The sequence below is a fragment of the Lasioglossum baleicum genome, chromosome 14, assembly GCF_051020765.1.
Source record: "Lasioglossum baleicum chromosome 14, iyLasBale1, whole genome shotgun sequence".
In the NCBI taxonomy this organism is placed as follows: domain Eukaryota; kingdom Metazoa; phylum Arthropoda; class Insecta; order Hymenoptera; family Halictidae; genus Lasioglossum; species Lasioglossum baleicum.
Window position 1 is genome coordinate 7,420,457 of NC_134942.1, and position 23,539 is coordinate 7,443,995.

The 23,539-nt window shown below is 46.9% G+C and overlaps 3 protein-coding genes across 3 annotated transcripts in view; 2 read left to right on the forward strand and 1 right to left on the reverse strand.

The window, feature by feature from the left end:
* Window positions 1-13,851, forward strand: part of Gaba-b-r2 (gamma-aminobutyric acid type B receptor subunit 2) — a 140,861-nt gene extending 127,010 nt beyond the window's left edge. The window contains exons 3-19 of the mRNA XM_076437650.1: window positions 2,674-2,811; window positions 2,973-3,140; window positions 3,774-3,949; window positions 4,514-4,703; window positions 5,159-5,392; window positions 6,735-6,795; window positions 6,859-7,093; window positions 8,345-8,585; window positions 8,679-8,801; window positions 8,883-8,993; window positions 9,456-9,680; window positions 9,773-9,955; window positions 10,213-10,312; window positions 10,387-10,510; window positions 10,633-11,102; window positions 11,180-11,593; window positions 11,714-13,851. Coding sequence (XP_076293765.1) covers window positions 2,674-2,811; window positions 2,973-3,140; window positions 3,774-3,949; window positions 4,514-4,703; window positions 5,159-5,392; window positions 6,735-6,795; window positions 6,859-7,093; window positions 8,345-8,585; window positions 8,679-8,801; window positions 8,883-8,993; window positions 9,456-9,680; window positions 9,773-9,955; window positions 10,213-10,312; window positions 10,387-10,510; window positions 10,633-11,102; window positions 11,180-11,593; window positions 11,714-12,261 — 3,741 coding nt within the window. The 3' untranslated portion in view covers window positions 12,262-13,851. The remainder of the gene's footprint in view (window positions 1-2,673; window positions 2,812-2,972; window positions 3,141-3,773; window positions 3,950-4,513; window positions 4,704-5,158; window positions 5,393-6,734; window positions 6,796-6,858; window positions 7,094-8,344; window positions 8,586-8,678; window positions 8,802-8,882; window positions 8,994-9,455; window positions 9,681-9,772; window positions 9,956-10,212; window positions 10,313-10,386; window positions 10,511-10,632; window positions 11,103-11,179; window positions 11,594-11,713) is intronic.
* Window positions 13,852-13,924: 73 nt separating this feature from the next.
* Wdr24 (WD repeat domain 24) lies at window positions 13,925-23,433 on the reverse strand. The gene is made up of 12 exons (XM_076437656.1): window positions 23,009-23,433; window positions 22,811-22,927; window positions 22,513-22,735; window positions 22,229-22,442; window positions 21,895-22,143; window positions 21,607-21,767; window positions 21,334-21,517; window positions 21,122-21,275; window positions 20,920-21,043; window positions 20,358-20,859; window positions 20,115-20,276; window positions 13,925-19,982 (listed from the first exon to the last, which is right to left on the reverse strand). The coding sequence occupies exons 1-12, from the start codon at window positions 23,103-23,105 to the stop codon at window positions 19,854-19,856; spliced, it is 2,316 nt and encodes a 771-aa protein (XP_076293771.1). The 5' UTR covers window positions 23,106-23,433; the 3' UTR covers window positions 13,925-19,853.
* Aldh (Aldehyde dehydrogenase) lies at window positions 15,940-19,732 on the forward strand. The gene is made up of 7 exons (XM_076437661.1): window positions 15,940-16,081; window positions 16,709-16,954; window positions 17,599-17,845; window positions 18,111-18,445; window positions 18,529-18,666; window positions 18,812-19,134; window positions 19,263-19,732. The coding sequence occupies exons 1-7, from the start codon at window positions 15,986-15,988 to the stop codon at window positions 19,408-19,410; spliced, it is 1,533 nt and encodes a 510-aa protein (XP_076293776.1). The 5' UTR covers window positions 15,940-15,985; the 3' UTR covers window positions 19,411-19,732.
* Window positions 23,434-23,539: the final 106 nt, after the last annotated feature.

Below are 23,539 nucleotides of genomic sequence, written 5' to 3' on the forward strand. Positions count from 1 at the left end.
TCGCGGCCATTAATTTCGACCGAGTCCATTGCCGGCTTCCAGAAATAAGGGAAAACAGTGCCCGAGACCTCATTCCTTGTCCTGGTTTCGTGCGGTCTCTCCAAATCCTCCTTCGACTTTGATCTAGTTGAAAGGACATCTCTTCGCGGCGAGAGCCCTAGCTGCAGCAGCGCCATCTATACTAGGTACAGGCCCCACTTCTAAAGAAATCGTTTAATCTTAATGTTAACGAGCTTTTGTACTGTCATGCAGGTAGTATGCTAGTGAAAAAGCTACTTAAATTTGTTATTCTTTGTTAATTCTGCTTTTTTGATAAAATTGGAATCACATTTTCCCTCAATTGATAAACAATCCACGCGTTTCACGGATTGGATCGACGCAAGACCGATGGTACCGTGGCCCCAGCGACCTTCGGGTTTCGCAGTTTGTTCAGGGAATGAAGGGCGAGGGAAATGGAGCATACGAATATCGCTCCCGGGTCCTTGCATGCGCGCCGGGAACATGTTCGTGTTCGATAGGGCGGAGAGGATCGACGGAGAGCCGAGGTAGGATCGGTGCTCGGCGACGGGACGTTATGAATTAAATATATCGGTAAGCCGTAGATAATGGAATCTCTAACGAAATTGGTATGGACGGCAGAGGCGGGGTGTCGGTTGCGGGGCAACCGCGAATGACGTAGACGTTTAATTAATAGCAGCCGACTTAAATGCTTAAACGCCCCGCGGAACGAGTTCACTGGGCCAGGCGACTCGACGCGTACCGTCGTCGATCCGCAAGCCAGCTATCGCTAATTCGCTACGCACACCGATGCCTAAACCCCGGGTATGCCGTTTGCGGTTCCCGATCGCAACATGGCGCCTACACCCCATGCCAGACGCTCACCCAATTTCTTCCGGAATACTCGGGATCCTTCCCGGTACCCTAAATTGGGCTTCCTCAAAACGGTGATCGTTTCGATTCGACAATCTTTAATCACCTTTCTCATGTGATTCACTTGCTCATTTTCCCAATAAATGGGAATGCGGATGTTGAATAAGTTCTCGCTGTTTTCCAACACACGGCGTTACCAGAACTGCGCGCGTGTATTTTAAGATGGTAACGCATCTATAAAGAAGTACTATAAGCAAGTTTCAGGCTGAGTTGTTTGCCTGGCTGAGCAGCACTTCCATTCTCACGAAGATGCCAAAGAATGGGTCGGCTCTTGGATAGCCTCAAAAGACGTGTCGTTCTTCTCACGTGGAATTCGTATGCTGCCAGAAAGATGGGAAAAAGTCGTGGCTAGCGATGGACAATACTTTCAATGACATGTTTTTCACTAAAGCATTAAGTTAATAGAAAAAAAAAAGCGAGAAGTTATTCAACATCCCTTCGGTGCGATTCGCATGTCCGAATCCGATGGAGCTGTCCGAATGCGTTACTGCGGGAGAGGACACATCGAAATAAGATGACTGCCGGTGATCGAGAATCCAGCATATCCGCGGCCTAACAGCCTAGATAGCATCCGTTTATCATGACGCGCGACGCGTCGGCGTTCCATATCGGTTCACTGCACCGCCACACATTCAATCTTTGAGCGGACGCCCGCTTCCATTCAGTCCCATTTTCTCCACCCGTTTTCGCCCGTTGCTCTCTATTTTTATTTTACCGTAGCGGGCGCATAGCTGCCCGCATTTGCATAGTATGAACGTGCCCGCGTATATTTTACGCCGACGCGGCCCGAGAAACGTCAGGAGCAGCCCGGGTAACAAATCCCGCGTGTCAAAGCGAGGCTTTGCGCTCCTCCATGGAGGACACTCGAAGACAAGCAGGTGCGCGGCGCCCGCCAACGCCGGCAAACAAACGTATACATACAACGGGGAGAGAGAGAGAGAGAGAGAGAGAGAGAGAGAGAGCCTAGCCTAGCCTGGTCGGAGCTGGGATACGATAGAAACTTGCACAACGCGCGAGACACGAGCTCGCGAGAACAGCCGCGTTTCGGTGCCACGGGCCCGTTTTGTGTTTCTACAGGCGCACCTGCGAACTCGAGTGCCTCACGTCGGATTACTGTTGGCTACGTATGATCAGACACGCCGGCAGGCATATTTCCAAAAGCGTACGACCTCGAATTGAATTTGACCCACAGAATTTTGTACACTGCGGATCTGCATGCGTTCATGCATACGGAACATGGAATTTTATTTATTCCAGATTTACACAGGCCAATACTAAAACCTGGAAATTGTATAAACATCCGCGGTCTTGCGATCGGGCTTCCGGTCGATCGAATCGAGCTGCTGCAAACTTCTATTTACAGTCGAGCTGCCGTTTGCATGAACTGCGAACTTCATTTATAGGAGCCAGCTTTTGTTCGACGTTACTTCTACGGACTCGGAATTGAATCTCTGTTATCCGAACCAGGTTTTAGTATACTTTCAGTTGTACGAACACAGTGGCAAGTTTATCCGCGCCTTGTTTAAACGAACAGGTAGTTTGATTTCCAAATTGGACACGGATTTTTGCAATCGTACCAATAGAAGAACATTTTATATGATTCCAGAGCCAGCTTTTAGTATGCTTTCAGTTGTACGAACACAGTGGGAAGTTTATCCGCGAATTGGACACGAACTTCTGCGATCGTCCAATAGCTTTTCTCAGGAAATAGTTTAAATCAGAGATCATTTTATATGATTCCAGTGCAACGCGGCCGTGGGAGTGAAGGCGTTTTTCGACATGATGCACAGCGGCCCCCATAAAGTGATGCTATTCGGAGCAGCTTGTACCCACGTTACCGACCCCATAGCGAAAGCGTCCAAACACTGGCGTCTCACCCAGGTAAGCAGAGGGAGAGGGAGACAGTTAAGAATAAAATCGCTTTCCCAGTTAACCCGCATAGAAACGTTTCTAACAGCACCGTCGCGTCGCCTAACTCAACTTCGAAAGTTTAGACAAAAGGAGAACCCACTCCCCCAAAACCCGACCTACCTCTGTTGCAGCTCAGCTACGCAGACACGCACCCGATGTTCACGAGCAACAGCTTCCCAAACTTCTTCAGGGTTGTGCCATCCGAGAACGCGTTCAACGCTCCTCGCGTGGCGCTCTTGATCCACTTCAATTGGACGAGGGTCGGTACCATCTACCAGAACGAGCCGCGATACGCCCTGGCAAGTATCTCCTCGCAAAAACCGCTTTCCAACGAACAGAAGAAGCTTCACCATCCTCTCGTTCCGAAAGGGAAGACTGATCGCTTGGGGAGACGTTCCTGTTATCCAGGAATTCTGTGAACCAATGAAATTTCCAATTACTGCCTCGGCTTTTCTGTCCACCATCTGTTGCTTCGGGATGCACATCCTTTATTTGAAGAGTGTATCCTTATTTCGCGAAGGATTAACAAATTTAAAATTCCATTTTCTCAAAAATTGAAAACCAGAATACCCCCTTTTTCTGTCTTTCCCAATTTTTCTGTCTACCATCTGTTGCTTCAGGATGCATACTTTTTATTCGTAGGGGGTGTTCTTATTTTCAAGGATACCAATTTAAGAATCCATTTTTCGAACATTGAAAACCAGAATACGCTCTCAGATTATTTAAAGTGTGCAGAAACCAAAGACGCATTTAGAATGTCACGTTTTGCATATAGAAGTTCGTAGTATGATTGGTATCGCGAGGGCCGCATGACGATGACGCTTTGTGGACGGTCATCCATTAGTTCAAATTGATCGTGACACTGAAGTTTCGTCTCTGTTATTAGTCGTGTTAACTTCGAGAGTCAGTAAGGACTGTCTCCTTGCTTGCAGGCGCACAATCGATTGGTCGCCGATCTAGACGACAGCAAGATGGAGGTTGTGGAGACGCAGAGTTTCGCGACGGAGGTGAGCAGCGCACTCGAGAAGCTCAAGGAGAAGGACGTTAGGATCATTCTAGGAAATTTTAACGAGGACTGGGCCCGGCGGATATTCTGCGAGGCGTACAGGTGCGCAGGAAATTACGACACGTTGCTTCAGTTTATGCCAGCCACTGAATCGAGCGAATATGTTAGAAACTCGTGTGGGTTTTGGTGCGAGCTGATGTTAGCTAATGAGACCTTTATCCCTCGATGATCCTGGGGTAATCTACGCAGTCCTCCATTACAGTCCTCTTACCACAAGACACTCTCATCTTCTCCGCTCCATAGCGAGAGCCTTTGGGAAAAGTACCCATACAGAAGAACCTTTAATTCTTGAAAAAGCTGAATATTTCCCAACTTTCTAAACATGATAAAAATCACTGTGCGATCATTGTGAATAAGATTAAAATAAAATAACGAAATATCGAAAAAGCATCAGGCTACGCGTCTTCGATTTCCCTTAAAAACAAGCTATCGCCAACATGTTAAAACAATAGAGGCAATCCGATTGGGTGGTCGTAAACGCTTACGGCTAGTAGTAACGTAGACATCGAGAACGGAGGTAGTGGCAGCGCGACAGAATAAAAATGCCGTAAGGAGGCGGAACAACGTCGAAACCGATCGGAACCGTTGCACGATTCTCGTTTTCAGATTCGGCATGTTCGGCAGAAAGTATCAATGGGTGATCATGGGTACGTATGCGGAGGAATGGTGGCTGCGTTCAGATGGGGACTGCGCGCCCGCGGAGCTCTCGGAGGCCCTGCACGGCGCCATTTTAACGGACCTGCTGCCGTTGACCTCGGAGGAGCGGGGACGCGACACTTACACCGTAGCCGGCATCGTAAGACGATCCTTTCCTTTGTTAAAGCATCGTTGGGAGCTGGGGTGGTCAGTTGTGATCACAGTCTGCAATTGATACCAAAGATTAACCCTCTGCTACCTTAATCTCTTCCCCTTTCCCCAAATCCCCGTGTTTTAGTAGGATTGAGTGTGCCACCTATTTTCAGCTGGCGAAAGAGCTGCAAAAAATATGGCGCATCGATACACAGAAAGAAGTTAGCTTCCTCGGATTCCCCAGCTTCCCAGGAACCCAGTTTCCTTTATCGGTCACACGCATTGATCTTCGAACGACAAAGACAGGACTGCCTCGGGACTGAAGCTTTTCGGACACTGGGGTTCTCATATTTTTTCACCGTCCCTGGACCGACTGCCCAACTCCCAGCGATTGTTTCTGGACGCCTAGGCCGGCCAGTCGTTCGGAAAATTCTTTATGCTTCCGGTTCGAATGTTTTCCAGACGCCGGATCAATATCGGGTCGAGTACGACTCGAGACGGGGCACGGACTACTCGAGGTTCCACGGATACACGTACGACGGTATATGGGCGGTCGCTCTGGCTATACAACACGTGGCGCGCAGGATAAGACACTATCGTCGCAATCAGACCATATCGGATTTCAGATACAGGGACTCGCTCTGGGAGAAGCTATTCCTCGAAGCCCTCAGGAACACCAGCTTCGAGGGAGTCACGGTGAGCACCGCGGAACTACGGCTTAAACCAACCCCTAAACCCTTTACCTTCAAAAGCCTTAACTCTTTGCGGTCCTACGTCGACTCTGACTCGGTATCGCCAGGTGGTGGAGGTTGTAAAAGGAAACGGGATGGGTTTCCATGGCACAGTCTAATTTATTTCGTCATCGAACCTACGGACTTTGACAATAACGATAAGGATTATGGGAACTTGGCGGAATGCGAAATCGATACTAAATAACCAACCAGACAATTTGTTAACGCTCTGAATGTCCACCCTCAATAATTCTATAAAATTAAAGCATTCGTGTAAGAGCGTTTATGTTATTTTTAATCGGTGCTAATTAGACTAATAGCAGTGCTAATGGTTTCAGGAATATTTCGTGTCAAATTACTCGGGTCCCTTTTTATTCGTTCTCTTGATTTTGTTCGATCAGATCCCAATTGTGCAAATGCAAATTACACCGCACCAATAATCGAAGAGTAGCGAAATAGAATCCGACGAAGCTGAGGTAACAAAGGTTGCGAAGACCGCAACGGCTTAATTCCCACCACTGTAGAGCAGAAAAAGGGCGCTGGTATTTAATTCGAAACAATCTGGAACCGTTCCCCCTTGAAATTCGTCCTCGGGAACCGATGCGATGGGAAAAACCGATCGATGCGACCTTCCGATTCGAGAGCATTAAAATAAATGGAAGTTTACGCTCGGCCGGCGATTCGAGCGATCCGCCCGCCGCGCACCGAGGCATTCCACTCAAAAACGTCCGGCAAAATTGTTCTCGCGCTTCGATCACGCTTTTCGCAGATACGCTGGATATTAATTCGCGCCCGTTGCCGCGCGCGCAGATTCGAACACTTTTCCGAATGATTTTGTTTACCCGTAATCACGAGCACGGCACACGTTAATGCTTCAGTTAACGGTGCGCGCTGTTCTTTCCCTTTACCAATTTCCGCGTTGACGGATCTTGAAAAGTCCGTCTGTGACTGCGAGTTAACTCGATTTAGCTGTACGACCAATTACTAACGCGAATACCATTGAACATTTTTCCATTAACGACGCAAATATTTTATCTTATTAAGAAGCAGGATAAATGAAATACTAAAATTGTATTGAATATTGCGTTGAAATTTTATCGAATGAATTAATCGACGAAATAATTGGCATTTGCAGTGGCCGCTCGGTAAGTCCGCGAGCTTGGGGCTCTGGAACCGGTGGGCAGGGACCATCCTCCCCACCACTCGCTCGTTTCCCCGCCCATTGCACCTTAAGGCGGGGCTAACGCGAGTCCCAGAGTGTTTATACCTATTTTACCTCGTCCAATGACTTCGTTTGCGTGTTCCAGGGACCGGTGCGGTTCTACGATAACGAGAGGAAAGCGTACATTCTGTTGAAGCAGTTTCAAAGTGAGTAGGCGAGTCGACACTATCCCCGAATATCTCGTATTCGTACACGCGGCATTGTTACAGGCGGGAACGAGGTAAAAGTCGGGGAGTATGATGCTGTCACTGGTGTTCTGAACCTGACCAGGGGTCAGCCATTGGTCTGGAGAGGGAGATCACCGCCGAAAGATCGAACCCTTCACTTGATCGAGCACTCGACCGTAAATATTACAATCTATGCCGCGCTTGCCTCGGCGGCTAGCGTGGGTATCGTCATGGCAGCCATTTTTCTTGCCATCAATATCAGATACAGAAATCAAAGGTGATTATACGAGATCGAGATCTCGCTCTCGACTTCATGGAAACGATGCCCCGGATTATCCTCGGTACACGAGCTGACACGTGTTCGATGGCGTACAGACGAAATAGCAGGCGAAAATTACGCTCGGAGAAAATTGTACACACAGATGATTGCTCACTCTGAAAATTGGGTTAACACGTTCGCAACCGCCCTTCGTTAGCTTGCCTAGTTTCATCGTTGTAATGTTTTATCAAATAGAATGCACGAAATATCAAAATAATTTCAGTAAACGAACGTTACGGACTCTCTGGATAGATTATGTTCCATGATTTTACATAACAGCGCGTGTAAAATCAATTCAACTAGTTTCATGCGAACCACGAGATGCGAGATAGGTGTCAGAGTGGTAGCGATGGTGTTATATTGGGAGTACAAATAAGTCTCCGCCGTTTTTCATCTTAAATTGGGAATTCATTGCGAAAGAACGGTACCTTGAGTTTTATTCAAAGTATTGTCCATCGCTGGCCACTACTTTTTCCCATCTTTCTGGCAGCATCCGGATACCGCTTCATCTTTTGACGCTATCCATGAATCGACCCTATTTTTGGCATCTTCATATGATGTGAAGTACTGCTCAGAAGGAGCAATGTCTGGTGAATACGGCCCAAGTAGGTTCTGACCGGCGCCGCAACATAAGGACGAGCATTATCATGCAGAAGAGTCTGGACGTGTCTGGAGTAACGTTCTTAAACTTTTGAAACCACTCACTACAACTTCTCTCACTTTACCATATGCTTCTACAAGCAACCGATGCGCCTCAGCTGCAGATTTCTTCAAATTAAAGAAGCAAATCAGAATGATATGATGATACTTATGATGATACTGATACGCAATCGCTAATATTTCGAGGATATGGTGTTGACAGATGTGCAACCTTACGATATGACGTCTTACATCTGACACTAGCCTCCATAACTTACTGGTTGCACTATCTGATTTCAAACGGCGGAGACTTATTTGTACTCCCAATAACTGAAACCTTAACATTTCCTGCGTGAACAATTGTCTATCCTCTCGGCAGGGCTACGTGGCAATGCGTAATCTTCGCTTGCGCTTTGTCGCAAACCCGTGCCCGATTATCTCGCGCTGAGAAACGTTGCCTAGAAATCCCTCCGGATCCCGTTTGTTGTCTTTCCATTTCCGTTGCGTGCACGTTCCGCCAGCATCCTTCTCTGTGGCTCTTCTCACGACCGACCATCTTCAACGTTTCAGATACATAAAAATGTCATCGCCGCATTTAAACAACCTCATTATCGTCGGATGCATGCTGACCTACAGCAGTGTAATTTTCCTTGGGTTAGATTCGCAGCTGTCCAGCGTAACGGCATTCCCGTATATTTGCACCGCGAGAGCGTGGCTACTGATGGCTGGTTTTTCGTTGGCCTTCGGTTCCATGTTCTCGAAAACATGGCGGGTACACTCGATCTTTACCGACGTCAAGCTCAACAAGAAGGTGAGTGGTGCTCCACGTAACCAAACACCATCTATGTACCGCCATTGAACAACAACGGTTGGATCATGAATCTGCATCATTCTGATCGTTTAGGTTATAAAGGACTACCAGTTATTTATGGTGGTCGGCGTATTGTTGTTTATTGATCTGGGGATTATGACGACGTGGCAGGTCGCGGACCCGTTTTACAGGGAGACCAAACAAATGGAGCCCTACGTACGTAAACAAATGAAAAAACACCGAACGATCCGTGAGAATAAATCAGCGTTAACCGTCTACGGTTTTCTTTCGTTGCAGCCGCATCCTTCTAGCGAGGACATAATCATAATACCGGAAAACGAGTACTGCCAGAGCAACCGGATGACCGTTTACTTAGGGTGCATATACGCGTACAAGGGTCTCTTGATGGTGCGTAATAATAGTAATTAAACTTCGGACTTTTACACGCTTGTGAAACTCGTTACTCCGCTGAACGAGGGAAGATGCTGACGTTAACAAACCACTGCCAACATTTGTAACTTAATGGCGGCTGCACGCTGCGTTAGCTGAATGTTTGTAGCTAGAAAGTGGGACGAAAGTCTCATTTTGTAAGTAGTCTAGGCTGGAATTAGGTTATCTGCTTGTAAATTTTCTGAATTTTATAACGGAGTCTGAGAATCTTTTAAGTGCTTGGTGCCTTTAGAGGTTTTAATCCGGCACTGTTCCCTAGCAGGCTGCTCAGTCTCAAAGGGTTAAAGCTTGGCTAAGGGTACTATGTAGTTTGAGCGAAACGATGTAATTTATCGCATCGGCACGGTGCTTGCTACGGTTCATCAGGAGACTAGACGGTGTCCCGTGTCGTATAATCGTTTCAAGCTTCCCGTGTTGCAGATATTCGGCGCCTTCCTCGCGTGGGAAACGCGACACGTCAGTATCCCCGCGTTGAACGACAGCAAATACGTCGGGATGAGCGTGTACAACGTGGTGATCATGTGCGTAACCGGAGCAGCGATCAGCTTCGTGCTAGCCGACAAGCAGGACGCCATGTTCGTAATGCTGTCGGTGTTCATAATATTCTGTAGCACGGCGACCCTGTGCCTGGTTTTTGTGCCGAAGGTACACACTATCGTTCGAATTCCCGTTTCGTGCGCGTTGCCGTTCACGCGACGACACTGTTATGCTTAAGTGGGGCCTGTTTCCTATGGCAGCTGATAGAACTGCGAAGAAACCCGCAGGGAGCGATAGACAAACGTATGAGAGCCACCCTAAGGCCGATGTCGAAGACTAGGCGTGACTCGAGCATGAGCGAGTTGGAGGAACGGCTGAAGGAGGCCACCCTGGCCAATCAGAAATTTCGTAAGCAACTTTTGGAAAAAGACTCCCAGCTGCAGGTAAGCGAACCACTTAGAACATTCTTGCCACAGAGGATTCTGGGTAGCACATAAAACATTTTAAATGGGGCCTGAAGACAAGTTCTCGAAAATCAAAGTCAGGGGTACGGAAATTTCGGGTAGCCGCCCATCCCTAGTGAAAGTTTCAGCAAATATACGTAGAGAGAATTGATCGATATCGTGGTTCTTGATTCAAATCACACCAGTCACTGGTTTATAGTCAGCAGACCGAGTAAACACGACTGTCCGGGTTGCAGATGTTCCGGAGGCGGCTCGAAGACCAATGCGCAACGAACACGCAAGAAGCGATGGACAGGCTGACGGTTCCGCGGCAAGAGGGGACGCTCAAGAAAGAGGGTAGCTAGCTCATTAGACTATAGGCAACTATGTTGCACGGGGACAGTCTATTCTGATCGATACTTTCGCCGCAGGTCTGTCCGTCAATACGGAGACGACGGACATCTCGATGTCGATGTGCAGTCTAAACTCGACGACGATTTCCCAGCCGGAGCCTGATTACGCGAACACCAACGGTCTCGAGCAACAGGCCCCAAAGTGCGTACGAAACAGCAAAGTTAAGACTAGCCTATTTGTCCTCCCACTGTGACTAGAGGTGGAGGGACGGCGTGTGGGCGTTCCCACCTGCTTACCAAATGCCACTGTATTTCTGTTCCCAGGAAGAAGACCTCCTTCTCGAAGGTCCCAGCGTTCACCATCGACGCAGAATACGTTCCCCTGGTGCCGCCGGGTGAGGCGAAACAGACTGCCGAAAGTGTTACGCCCACAGTACCGTCAGCGTTGAAACACACGGAGGATTCGGAAACGACGCGCAAGAGGAGTCGAATTTCTGGCATAGGAAAGGAAAGCGAGCCTTTGATCGAGAGAAGCCCTGAATCGCGTCCGGATGGTAAAACTAACGTGGATTTCGTGCCAGAGATCGTGGAGGAGGGTGACGCGGTTATTCTTGAGGAAACTGAGATTCCAAGGCATGGGAAACCTATTAGGTATAGGGACGATCGTAGGTCTAGACTGCCCACGCCTCCGCCGACCAAGAATGTTTCCTTTGGCGAGCTCCACGAGCAGGACTACCTGGAGCAGGCGATTCTACCTCCGCCGATGCAGTTCGTGCCGAAGCATCGACATTCCAGTGAGTGATGCACCTTTTCTATTAGATATTTCATGATCGGTGCCGTCTTTAAGATGACCGATGGTTTCCTCTTCCAGCTTCGGCAGCCACGTCGTCCTACCAGTCCCTGAAGAGGAGATCGTCCGTGAAGAACAACGGTATGGCTCACTCGCACCACGAACTGTTCCAGACCCGGCGGACCAGCGTGCCTATAAACTCGATCAGCTACATCTCCACGGAGAACGTGTCCAAGGCTGAACGAACCGAGATCTCTTTAGGGTCCTTCGACAAGTCGTACGTAATTGGCGAGTGTGGGCATAGGCGGGCGCTGGTCGCCGGGACTGGGTACCGTTGCGAGAAGCACGGGGGCGGGCGTGGCCACTCCCACGCGACCTTGAACGGCTCCGCGGAAACGCCCCCTGTGCCCAGGCGGCAGAAGAAGCGGTACGACTCGCAGAACGCTAGCTCGCCCAGTGTTCCAGCGGTTGTTAGCGCGAGCTACTCCGACACAGGTAAGGACATAGTTAAGCAGGAACTGTTTTCAATTACAGTACAATCATTTTCTGTGATGCCTCAGAGAAGACACAGTAAAGAATTAAAACAGTTCTGACTTGAGTTTGATCTGTTTCCAGAAAAATGCGAAGAGTCCGTGTCCACGATCATCCAGCGATCGGTGTCGGAGCGCTCGCGCGAAAAGTATGCGCGTTTGCGGACTGACGGGCACACGGTCACCGAATGTCCCCACCGGGCTGCGCGGAGGATACGAGAGTGCAGGCACACAGAGTCGAAGCTCCGGCAGCAGGCTCGGATGGAATACGTGCAGAGCACGCCGAACGTTGCCACCATTCACAACAACAAATTTGCGAGCGCCAGCCCTCGTGTCGGAGGCGGATCCGGGGGCGTAGACGGGAACGGCGCGGGAGGCGGGATCGGAATCGGTATCGGCGCCGGTGTGGGCGGAACCGTGGCCACCAGCGCGGATGTTGTGGGCGGTTCCGCGGTGAACGTCTCGAAAATGTACAGCGCCGTGTCGGACGGCGAGCTGCTGGACCTGACGATCCTGCCGATCTTTCAGAAGCTGCTAACCGAGAGGCACAAGAGCTCGAGGGGCGGATATGGGGCCAGCGTAGCCAGCTGTCCGAATATATCGATCAAATGCGACATCGTCGAGTACCTTTAACGATCTTCCAGCAAAACTAGTTTGAAATTCTCGCGCGGCGTCACCGTCGCGCTGACTGTAGCGATTCGATCGCGGCCGACGGAACAGGAGAGGCTCGTCGTTGACATTTCTTGTTCCACGTTGGCGATCGGTTTCTAATCGTCGCAGTGGCTGCTCGACGGGTTTCGGAGCTCCAGGAGGCGGACCTTTCCAGCCTCCGGTCACGCCCACGCGTGCTGTGGCCAGCGTAGCGCTCTCTTAAAGGGCTCCTGCTTATCGATCGGCCGCTGTACCGTTCGTTCGAGGACCGCGAAGCGGTTCGTTTGTAATTATCTCGCGATTCGAGACGCCCGACGTCGCGCCTCGGTCACGATCCTACGGAGTACACCGACGCGAACCGGGACAAACACGCATAGTCTCCCGCATGTTCTGTTCACGCAACGCGATATCCGTGCCGGAGTTCCCCGATAACTCTGGGCTATCGCTCCGCGAAATCACCACCATAGATGCGTATCTGCGAGCGCGACGAGAGTTCGCTTATCGCGGCGTACTCCTGCTAGATCTCGAATCAACCGTTTTTTATATATCAACGACCTTTTAACCTAAAAGCGTACTCGAAGAACACGAAGAAGAACTGCAGGAGAAGCCTGGACGAGGATGCCGGCCTTCGTACCACACTAAGGACGTTGTGCACCGGGTCGAGCAAGCGTTCGCGCGTCCAGTTTCTCGCGACGATCCGACACGCTATAAAATAGAACACGATTATACAATCTAGAACTCCATCGTGAAACAAGGTCTCTTTTAGACACACCCGTTTAACGACTGATCGTTGAGAAGACTCTAGGTTGTGTTTTTTGACGCGTTGATAATCGTTCTTTCACGAGATCGTCGCTAAGGACTCGGGGCGCAGACGCTGTTATAACGCATTGTACAATCGACGAGATTTCGTTTCTCGCGCGCGATCCGCTCGAGCACGCTCGACCCCGTCCCGAGCGGAGCGGCGCGCGTCTCCTTCGAAACTTTTCAACAGTTTTTCGTCGAGCGCAGTGTCTATCTCGTTTTCTTTTCTATCGAAAACCGCGTTTTTATATGAGAGCGAACGGGAGGAAAACGTTCGGGTTGCCTCAGTCCTGAAAGAATTACTCGCGGAGCGGATCGAGGTCGGCTCCTATCGGTGTGACATAACGAGACACGTAATCGCCGATTAAGATTTATCAAGTGGCATGGTGGGACGGAATGGTGGGAAACAGGAGCGAGAAAGCCGAACGTCTTTTTCCCGTTCGGAGCAATACGCGCTCGCGTCGCGTCGGACGCTTCTATCGACGTAACCCTTGTTTACCGTTTATCGAACGAGCGCATAATGATTCTAAAGGCGTATTGCCATCACTTTCGCGGTAGCGGCTCCGGCGGAAGGTCGCCTCTGTCAAGGTAGTCAATTCCCTCCTGCGGAACTGCGCACAGTTTCGCCGCGAGTAACAAAAAAAAGAAAAAGAAAAGAAAACGGCCGGCGCCTCTTGTTGACGAGATCTATATTTTAGTCTAAAGAGTTTACGAACCAAATTCTGGATGTGACGTGCATGCCTAGTAAACGAAAAAAAAATTTAAAAAAAAGACACACAGACACACATACATACAAAAATACACACGGAAATCGATAAAAGCGAAACCTTGTAACGTGACCTTCTATTTCGTTTCGATTTCTACCGTTTTCGTTTTGTTTTTTTCCCGTGGCGGGGAGGGAAGGGGGGAACGGGGCAAAAAGTGGCGAAGCCTAGGGACTGATGTCAACGATGTCGGGATCGAACGTCGTTCTCCGGACGTCCGCATGTTCCCCGGAAGAGCGTCACCTATCCGTGAGCCTAAACGCTCGGTCGCGCAGGGACATTTCGCCGCATGGTCACGCGAGACTTGTACATACGATTACTCTCTCGAAATAAATGTCATGTTCACAGGTAAAATTAGACACTTGTTACGTAAAACGATCGTGCCCGGTTTTCCTGTTTTTCTTTTCTCTCTCGCTCGCTCGCTCGCTCGTTCTCTCTCTCTCTCTCTCTGTCTATTTGTCTCTCATTAATCAAACAATCAAGGTATCCATTGTTCGCCGGCACTCGAATCGCGCGCGTGTGTTTCTTTTTGTAACTACGAAGCAATACTAACACTGTCTCTGTCTCCCTCTCGCTCTATTTCTCTGTCTGGCTCTCACTGAAAACTGGTCTCCCTTCGCAACTGTTGTATTCGATAATGCGTCACGTGTTTTACGAACAACTCGATCGTTTTTCATTCGAGGACACGTGACCCAGAACGATTATTAAACGAACGTGAAACAGTATCACGATTATACAATTTCGCGGCTAAGAAAGAGTTGGATGCTAACAGGTCAATTATATTCAATTTTGTCAATAAAAGTTGATTCGCTCGTTTCATCGGCTTCTTACTCCGAATGGAGGCTTTCGGTTTCTCACGACTCACGGACACACCCACACACACGATTATCCATTTCAAAGACCCACACGCTGCCGCTCTATTCTCTCTCTCTCTTTTTCTTTCTTTATCTCTTTCTTTCTCTGTCTATTGTATCTTCGACTCCGTTCGGGAATGAAATTCCCCGCGGTGTGAAAAGGACAATTACTCTTCCCGTTCAAGAATCATGAGCGAAAAACATTCATTCGGTAATATAATTCATGAGACACGCATTCGAACGCAGTACAAAATGGAACGCGCGTTTCCTCGAGCGATTACCAGTAAAAAAAAGAAAAAAAGAAAAATCGATCGTGTTTCGATTGTACGATTCAACGTTTGTTGTCTACGTTTAGCATATAGTACAACGCAATCTTCTGTTAATGTAAAGTGAATAGAGTTTAATAAACGAACGATTTGATACGAAAACCCGATACCTATCGCAGCGACGCGGCGTTCTGATTGCGTTCACCTTACCCCGCATGCAACCTGATACTCGATCAAAATGTTCCAGGTGAGTATAACGGTAAAATAAAAATTTTCGACATTAATTGCAAGAGATGGCAGCCAGATACAGGCTTAATTCTGCCTCGAACAATTTTAATAATATCCACAATTATCTATCAATTCAACTCGCAGTCCAAAGTCCCGAGGTTGGTCCCGCCAAAATTCGAAATCCTGTGCACTGTGATGGGGATCGCGACAGTGACGTGCGAACTCCTCCTATATCCTAACGGTCAGGCCAACCTAACCTTCACCAAGGCTGCCATTACCGGCACGCCCGAGCGTAAAAAACAAAACGCGGTCAAAGTGAAAGAAAACCTCGCTCTTACACCCGAGACAACTCCGTTCCTCCTACTTTCTTTCTTTCCAAAATAAATAGCAAAAACCCTTCACAGATCTATTCTCGTCTACATCAATCTTCTTGCAATTTATATAAGAAATTAATAAAAACAACATTTTTGTATACTGCGTTCAGAGAAGCAGAAGATTTCCGACCGAAGTCAGCAACTTTAGCGCCCTAGGAAGTCACTGAAAATTCTGCAAAAATTATCACACTGATCGGACAGTGTGATAGACGAAAAGAAGTTTGTACGGCACTGTGCGCAAAACAACAAGTTAGGCAGTCGCTGTTAGGCGAAAAGTGCCGCGCATCTGCTTCTACCACAGTGTCAGCCGTATATCGGTGTTCCCGGAGCCGACAGTAGCAGTACCGAAGCGACCGACGTCGTTGTCAGACGTGGTATAATCATCCTCGCAGAGTTGCATTGTAATACCAACCGGCATCATGCTACGAACGTTGAGCAAAACACGTTTGTCGCGGTATTTTTCCACGGCGAACGTGCCAGCGCCTGAGAAGAAGCCGTCGATCATGTACACTGGGGTGAGTATATGCAACTCGGCTTCTCAAGAAACTATGTATGTACCTTAAACGACCATAAAGAACTTTTTCTATCGCTTTATGCGGTGTCATTCAGTTGGAGATCAGAAATCATTACTCAATGATATGAGCTATGCTTCCACGTACACAGTTCCGAGTGTGTTTACGCGTGGAAATGTACGCGCTAGGTGACATCAACAAGTAACATTGTTGGTCTGAAAACCTTCAAAATGTGTGGTTTATCGCGTTGCCATTACCACCTCCAGCAGCTGGCAGCTCGCCAATGTTCTAATAGTATCGGAGCTACTCCGGAATACATATTGAGGAAAGTAATCGGGCAATCACATCTTTGATATGTATACGTGAAACGGGGCGACTCCGATAAGGATTCGCGAGGATTTCTATCTTATCTCCACTCATAGCGAGATTCAGAGGCTATCGGCGCAACCTCGTGAACATTTATCTAAACTCCCAATGTAAATATACCAGTTTCACAATACATAATTTTCTACATAGTTGTGCAACCTTATCTAGCACTCGTGTCCCTAATGAAATCTGCGAATCATCGCGCGAGCAAACAAACAGAGAAAGAAATTGAATTTCATGTTTCATCGCGGACATCTGTTGCAGATTTTCATTGACAACGAGTGGCACCGATCGAAGACCGGCAAGACTTTCCCCACAGTAAATCCTGCGACTGGGGAAGTGATCGCGGACGTTCAAGAAGCCGGTGCTGCGGACGTTGACGTTGCTGTGAACGCTGCGAACAAGGCTTTCAAATTAGGCTCGCCATGGAGGACTATGGATGCCTCGCAGCGAGGCGTGCTCCTGAATCAACTGGCCAATCTGCTGGAAAGAGACCGCGCATACCTCGCGGTAAAAAGCGAAACTTGTTTCGTCGATTCATGACTAGACTGCGAATCTCGAAGTCAAAATTGTTCGCTTTAGGTGCAGGACATAGAAATAGAATTTAGTTTTCTCTTTCGCAGTTTTGTAAAATTGTACGAAATTACAGCCACCCGTTTTGATCGTAAATACAAATCCGTATGTGGATCAACATAGACCCAGGCGTCGTCATCGGAGCGCTAAAGAAAGACATTTCTATTTAGCTCATACGTTTCGCAATTGAATGAAACAATTTGTATTCAGTTTTCCGCTAGAAGGCTCGCAAGTTCAAATTAACATTCATTACCATTGCCGTACATTTACATTTATGACCACTAAACTACGTTTTAAAGTTGAAAAAGTAGTCCCGTTTCTAGGATTGCAGGGGTGCGTCAGTAGTCAAAAGCGCTAGATAAAAAATTAATCTAGGCCGCAGTCGTCCTAAAAAGTCCTATTTTACGTTTACGAGACGCAATTTGCATTATTCAACAGCATCATTTGCATTATTCGGAATCATAAAGTAGCACGTGTAGCTGTTTTCACACAGCTGTAACAGCTGTACATACTTTTCAATCTTTTCTATTGTCGCACGTCGAATATAAATCCTTCTGTTATCGATTTTGAATACTTTGTAGGCGTTGGAGACGCTGGACAATGGCAAACCTTACACGACAGCGTACGGCTTCGACGTACCCGCCAGTGTGGCTGCACTCAGATACTATGCAGGATGGGCCGACAAGAACCATGGTAAAGTGATACCCATGGATGGACAATACTTTGCTTACACTCGCCACGAACCAGTTGGCGTCTGCGGACAGATCATACCATGGAACTTCCCACTTCTGATGATGTCTTGGAAGCTTGGACCTGCTCTAGCCACAGGCACGTATGCAAAGTACCTCATTACAAATACTAGACATACCATAGCCGCTGCACCAACGCTGGCGCCGTTTAAATACTAGATATTCAATCTTCATTTAATAGATAAGACTCAGTAATTTATCAATACAATATTTTTGTAATTTTTCGCGGTTACTTTAAGTGACCATTACTTAGCCATGCACATTAAATCGCACGGTGCTATCTTATCGCAAACGTTTACCGCTCAGTAATTGTTCGGCTTAATTTTCTGAATTTCTTTACGCAGGAAACGTTATCGTCCTGAAGCCAGCGGAACAAACGCCGTTGACGGCTTTATACGTCGCCCAGTTGACCAAGGAAGCTGGATTCCCTAACGGAGTCGTCAACGTAGTTCCTGGTTTCGGTAGCGCAGGAGCCGCGTTGGTTGATCACGACAAAGTCGACAAAATTGCGTTCACCGGTTCAACAGAGGTGGGACAATTGATCAAAAAGGGAGCAGCGATGAGCAAACTGAAGAGGACCACATTAGAACTTGGTGGAAAGTCGCCCAACATCATCTTGAAGGACTCTGATCTCGATCAGGCCGTCGAGACGGCGCACTTTGGCCTGTTCTTCAACATGGTACCACATAAATTTAATGAAACGCTCTTTATGCTTTCATTGTTCATTTCTGTTTGAATCATCTGCACGATTCTTTGTCTTAGGGTCAATGCTGCTGCGCTGGGTCCAGGACCTTCGTCGAGGACAGCATTTACGACGAGTTTGTAGAAAAAAGTGCTGCGAGGGCTAAGTCTAGGGTAGTTGGAGATCCTTTCGACATGAACGTGGAGCAGGGACCACAGGTATTTACGGAAGAATGTGGGATTTTTATATGATGTTGGATGTGCTTGATTGATAGTAATTTTTGTAGAAATTTGAGGCTTTTATGGCTCAGTATCATATAGTTCTCACTGTTGGTCCTTGATCCTTGTATTTCCATGTCGACAGATCGACGAGGAACAAATGGAGAAAATCATTTCAATGATCAACTCAGGCAAAGAACAAGGCGCGGAACTAGTATCAGGCGGCAATCGTATCGGTGATAAGGGATACTATGTCGCACCAACAGTGTTCGCTAATGTCACAGATGACATGACCATTGCCAAGGAAGAGATCTTTGGACCAGTTCAGCAAATTCTGAAATTCAGCAGCTTGAACGAGGTGATCAACAGAGCAAACAACACAGACTATGGTCTAGCAGCTGCAGTTTTCACGAAGGACATCGACAAGGCGAACTACATCGTCCAGGGTCTGCGAGCTGGCACGGTTTGGTAAGTGCATATTTTGAGTAGAAGTGTGCAATGGTGGGACTGGGTATTGGGATTCTAATCTGAAGAAATGATTTCAACTCCACATACTTAATTCTAATTTGTTCACTACATATGTTAATTGTTTTCAGGGTGAACACATACAACGCTCTGGCACCTCAAGTTCCATTCGGTGGATTCAAGATGTCAGGTCACGGGAGGGAAATGGGATCGTACGGTCTCGAAGCGTACACCGAAGTAAAGAGTGTGATAGTCAAAGTCAATCAGAAGAATAGTTAGATAGAAATACTAATCTCGTGAATTGCGCGATCGACTCGCGTTTGCCCGTCTTGTGAAACGAAGCGATGAACCGTGATTTATTATTGCGGTTGTATTTTCTACAGTGAGAGACAATGCGTTAATAGGATTACGTCACCAAAGTGCTGCTTATTTAATAACCAGCAGTGTATTTTTATACGTTTCATTTCATACTATCAGCGAGCGCCGATGATTCACCGTTATCGTGCAAAAACACGGTAGCAGGAGAACGGAGAGCGGAGGCTTCAAACGTTGTATACAATTTACAAAAGCAGAGTCAATAAATAATTTAATTTCCTTAGTCTCCTCTGTTCACAATATTTGTTTCTCTAGATATCTAAAATGTTTCTAGAGACGTAAGTACTGTATGGTAGTATGTACATGTGCATAGAAAACTTACACCAATAGGGAATCATCGTCGGCGATTACGTATATTCGCACATGTGTCCGCAGCCGGTTGGACACTGCCGATTGCAACGGAACCACTCGCTCATGTGCAGAACATGGCCGCCGTGGGTGCATCCTTGACACCATGCGTACATCCCTCGTACGACCTGCAAACAAAACCAAAACCCATGTTTTTTAAACGAAATATCTTTAAAAATCTTGAACTCAAAATGCAGGTTAAATCAACAGAACGGTCCAGTTTCAACTGAGATAATTTCGAAAAAAGTAAGATTTCTCACTTGATGGCAGACAGAACACAGCGCATGATGCGACGAATGGCACCGATCGCATAACCACGCAGCTCTCTGCAACGGTTTCGTGCAGGCCACGCAACAAGCATGTATTACTGTCGATTGCTGGTTCAGTTGGGACACCGATGGTATCCAAACAGATTGGATTATCTGTAAAAAGAATGATTAAACAATCGTCATCCGTAGAGTTTCAGAAAATATAAAAAAAATTCTCCGGTAGGTACAACGAACCTGGGTAGCTACGTTCCAAAGTTTAAACCTGGCCAGCATGTCCAAGTAGTCGAGTATCCAGTGTTCCTGTACAGCCGTCTCGATGTTCAAATTCTTTCGTTTGTCCCCTAACGCAATTAAAATCGACGCGGAGGTCTGTATGTCCCTAAGCGCGGCATGATGCTTCAATGCTTCCTCGATTAAATTCGTTGGATCCCAGAACTGTGGTTTGGGTATATTCGAAACGATCAACTGGCTAGGTTGATCCTCGATCATCAAAGACGCGCAATCCTCATTAATATCCGGCGGATGATTAGGAAACTGTTCTGGAGGCGGAGACCTGTCTTTGATCTCATGTCTTAGAGGAAACGCTTCTTTCGACAACGTCCAATCGTTATCGTTGGTCATTATGTTGTGTATGTAGCTGGAAGTGTATTCCATCGTCACTGGTTCGAACTCGCTTTCACCGAACATGAAATCCCCCTTCGATGATCCCTTGTTGTCGATGAACGCCTTTTTGTAGCTGCACGATATTAACGTGAGTATGTTTGGTTAGCGTTAGATGGGTACTTTGAGTGCTAACCTGGGCAAGAAGGAGCCTATGGAGTGCTGGTTTTCGGGAGTCTCATCAGTCTCAGTCTCGTCATCGCCTCCGCTAGTCGCCCCCGTTACTTCCCCTTGTAACGACTTCACATCATTTTCGTGACCTTGGAAAGCAGCATGATTATGCCATTCAGGGACTTAACTTAAAGATACAGGGGCAGCTCGTGATCTCTTTGCTTTACCTGCATTCAACTGATCTATGCTAGGTCCAATAGTAATCTGCGCCAAGTTCAGCGTGTTCACAATATCCTCCTTGGAAGCGGTCGGAGGCGTTTTCAGTATAGATCCCATAGGATTTGCGTACAAGGTTTTGATGATACTCCACACCGTACTGATCTGATCGAAAACTAGTGTTAGCGGGGACGGACAATGCAACGTGCCGATGATTACTTACATCGTTTCTACCGGCGTTTCTAGCCACCGCCGCGTTATGGTCGCAAATATCGTTCAATCTTCCGGACAGCAAGTAACCCTCCGCGCAAGCCTTGAACCATTTCGGCTCCCTTGGCATACTTAAGGAAAATCTGTGCATCACGCTGGACGCCATGCAAAATGTATCGTTCGTTGCAGTCGTCTTCCTACAAGAGAACGTCAACTAACATTTCAACCTTTCTTTGACGAACTTGGACGAAATCGGACTGGTTTATTATACGGCGGATCTATTAACCTCATTATATTAGTCAACTGTTTCATTGTAGTTTGTACATGAACATTTACTTTACAAGCATACGCAATATCTCCTTTCGGATTCAATGCAATACCTTGTGGATTCGCTTTACTTGCTGGTCTAGTTGCGTCTTTGAATACGTGGTGATACAGGGTACAGTCCTGCATTAATAATAATCTGTTAATTACATGCAGATGATCTTTCGAAGTTATTAGATCGTCCCATGAAGAAGGCGTTACGGGTATAGTAACTCCTCTTTGGAACGATCTAGCACCACCAATGATTTACCCTGCTCGTGGACAGGAACGATTGCGGATTTCCTCGCCAAGCCACGCCAGTAGGAACATCTTTGTGCTCGTTAAAGCTTGCGAAAGGAATATACGGCCTTCGTATGTCCCACACGTTTATGCTACAGTCAACAACAAGAGCGCAACTGGATATGTGGTACTTCCTTTGGGGTCGCCATTTTATGCGACCCACAGATGCTATCGTGTGTATCACGTAATCACAACTGGGTTTACCCGATAGATCCCACACCTAAAGTACAAAGTTTAAAAAAAAAGTGGGATAGAAAAATAAATAAACTCTGGCTTCAGTAGTGATACGAAAATTGGAGAAGCACCTTGATTGTTTTGTCTCTGGAAGCGGTCGCAAGCCAAGTAGTTTCAGGGTGCCAATCGCACGCAAATATTGGGCCGCTATGTGCTGTGAAATGTTGGAAATAACGGTCTGGTTTGCGCAAATCCCACTGTTGCACGTGACCATTTTCAGAAACGGCGGCGAAAGTATGCGGTGCGTGAGGGCAGAACTGTACATCACGCACAGATTCTGTGTTACTAAAATTTTTTATATTCTCTATTGTTTCGCAAGATTGACAGTAGAATTATTAATTAGAAATCTAGTTACCTATAAAATGTTCTAGTAGCCTCTTTTATTCTGAGATCAAACCACTTCATGGTGCCATCTTGTGAACCAGAAATTAGCCACATTGGGTCGGTCATGTGAAAGCTTACTTTGTTTACGGTTCTTTTATGATCGATAAACACATGCTCTTGCTTGGACCGTGAGGACTTGTTTAAGTTCCACACAACCACTGCACCATTCGTGGCTGCAGTTGCCAGTATATGATCTGGATAATGCGAATATTATCCATATCTTCTGGTTGTACAATCATTCGATAGACTGGCTGGTGTTGTTAACTTACCATCGATTAAATTCCATGCAACATCATTGCAGGAGAAGTTCAAGTTCAGATTTTTACCAACGCGTAGATTGCAGGCCTCCTCAAACTTGTCCTCCAATAATGTGAATATTTTAAAAACTTTAACAGAAGAATTACAATGTATAGAACAATGTGAAATCAAAGAGGTATTGATGTTTTGCAGTATAATAAAACAATTACCATTTCGTCCTGCTATAACAACTTGACTATTGTCCTTGTTCAGCGCTAGTGCGTTCGCTGGTCCTTCTTGAGTGATGCACACAGTTTTCGAAATCATTTTGGAGATTTTCGGATTTATAACAGGTCATAGCACATCGATAGCTTATCAAATGTAATTCGTTCAGTGCAGAATACTTGACAATGAAAATATCAACGTTTAACATTTATAAACGAAAGATAATCTACACATTCTTGCAAATTCTATCCTAAACTCCCTGCACAACAGGATCTATTTCAAATGTTTTGGTGTAGGAACCAGTAGGAACCTTCGGTTATGAACAGTTATGAATGAATCGACATAAGAAACAATACATATATGCAGAGAGTATATGTAAAATCCGACAAGAATCATCTATATACTCGTGTAAACGTCCGTACAGCGTCAAAGGACGTAACGGAAAAACGCTCAAACTGTTCGTCAAATTTTAGTTCAACTAACTGACAGAGGTGGTGCAGCATGCCAATGCCGCAAATAAGTATTTATGTGAGCTA

What these genes read in the sequence shown, in the direction of transcription:
- Aldh (XM_076437661.1), top strand. Translation starts at nt 15,986, where the DNA reads ATGCTACGAACGTTGAGCAAAACACGTTTGTCGCGGTATTTTTCCACG. An exon ending in CGTCGATCATGTACACTGGG is followed by an intron (nt 16,082 to 16,708) that starts GTGAGTATATGC and finishes CATCTGTTGCAG; the next exon opens with ATTTTCATTGACAACGAGTG. An exon ending in CTGCGAGCTGGCACGGTTTG is followed by an intron (nt 19,135 to 19,262) that starts GTAAGTGCATAT and finishes AATTGTTTTCAG; the next exon opens with GGTGAACACATACAACGCTC.
- Wdr24 (XM_076437656.1), bottom strand. Translation starts at nt 23,105, where the DNA reads ATGATTTCGAAAACTGTGTGCATCACTCAAGAAGGACCAGCGAACGCA. An exon ending in ATAGGCTCCTTCTTGCCCAG is followed by an intron (nt 20,860 to 20,919) that starts GTTAGCACTCAA and finishes AATATCGTGCAG; the next exon opens with CTACAAAAAGGCGTTCATCG. An exon ending in TGTGTTCTGTCTGCCATCAA is followed by an intron (nt 19,983 to 20,114) that starts GTGAGAAATCTT and finishes TTTTGTTTGCAG; the next exon opens with GTCGTACGAGGGATGTACGC.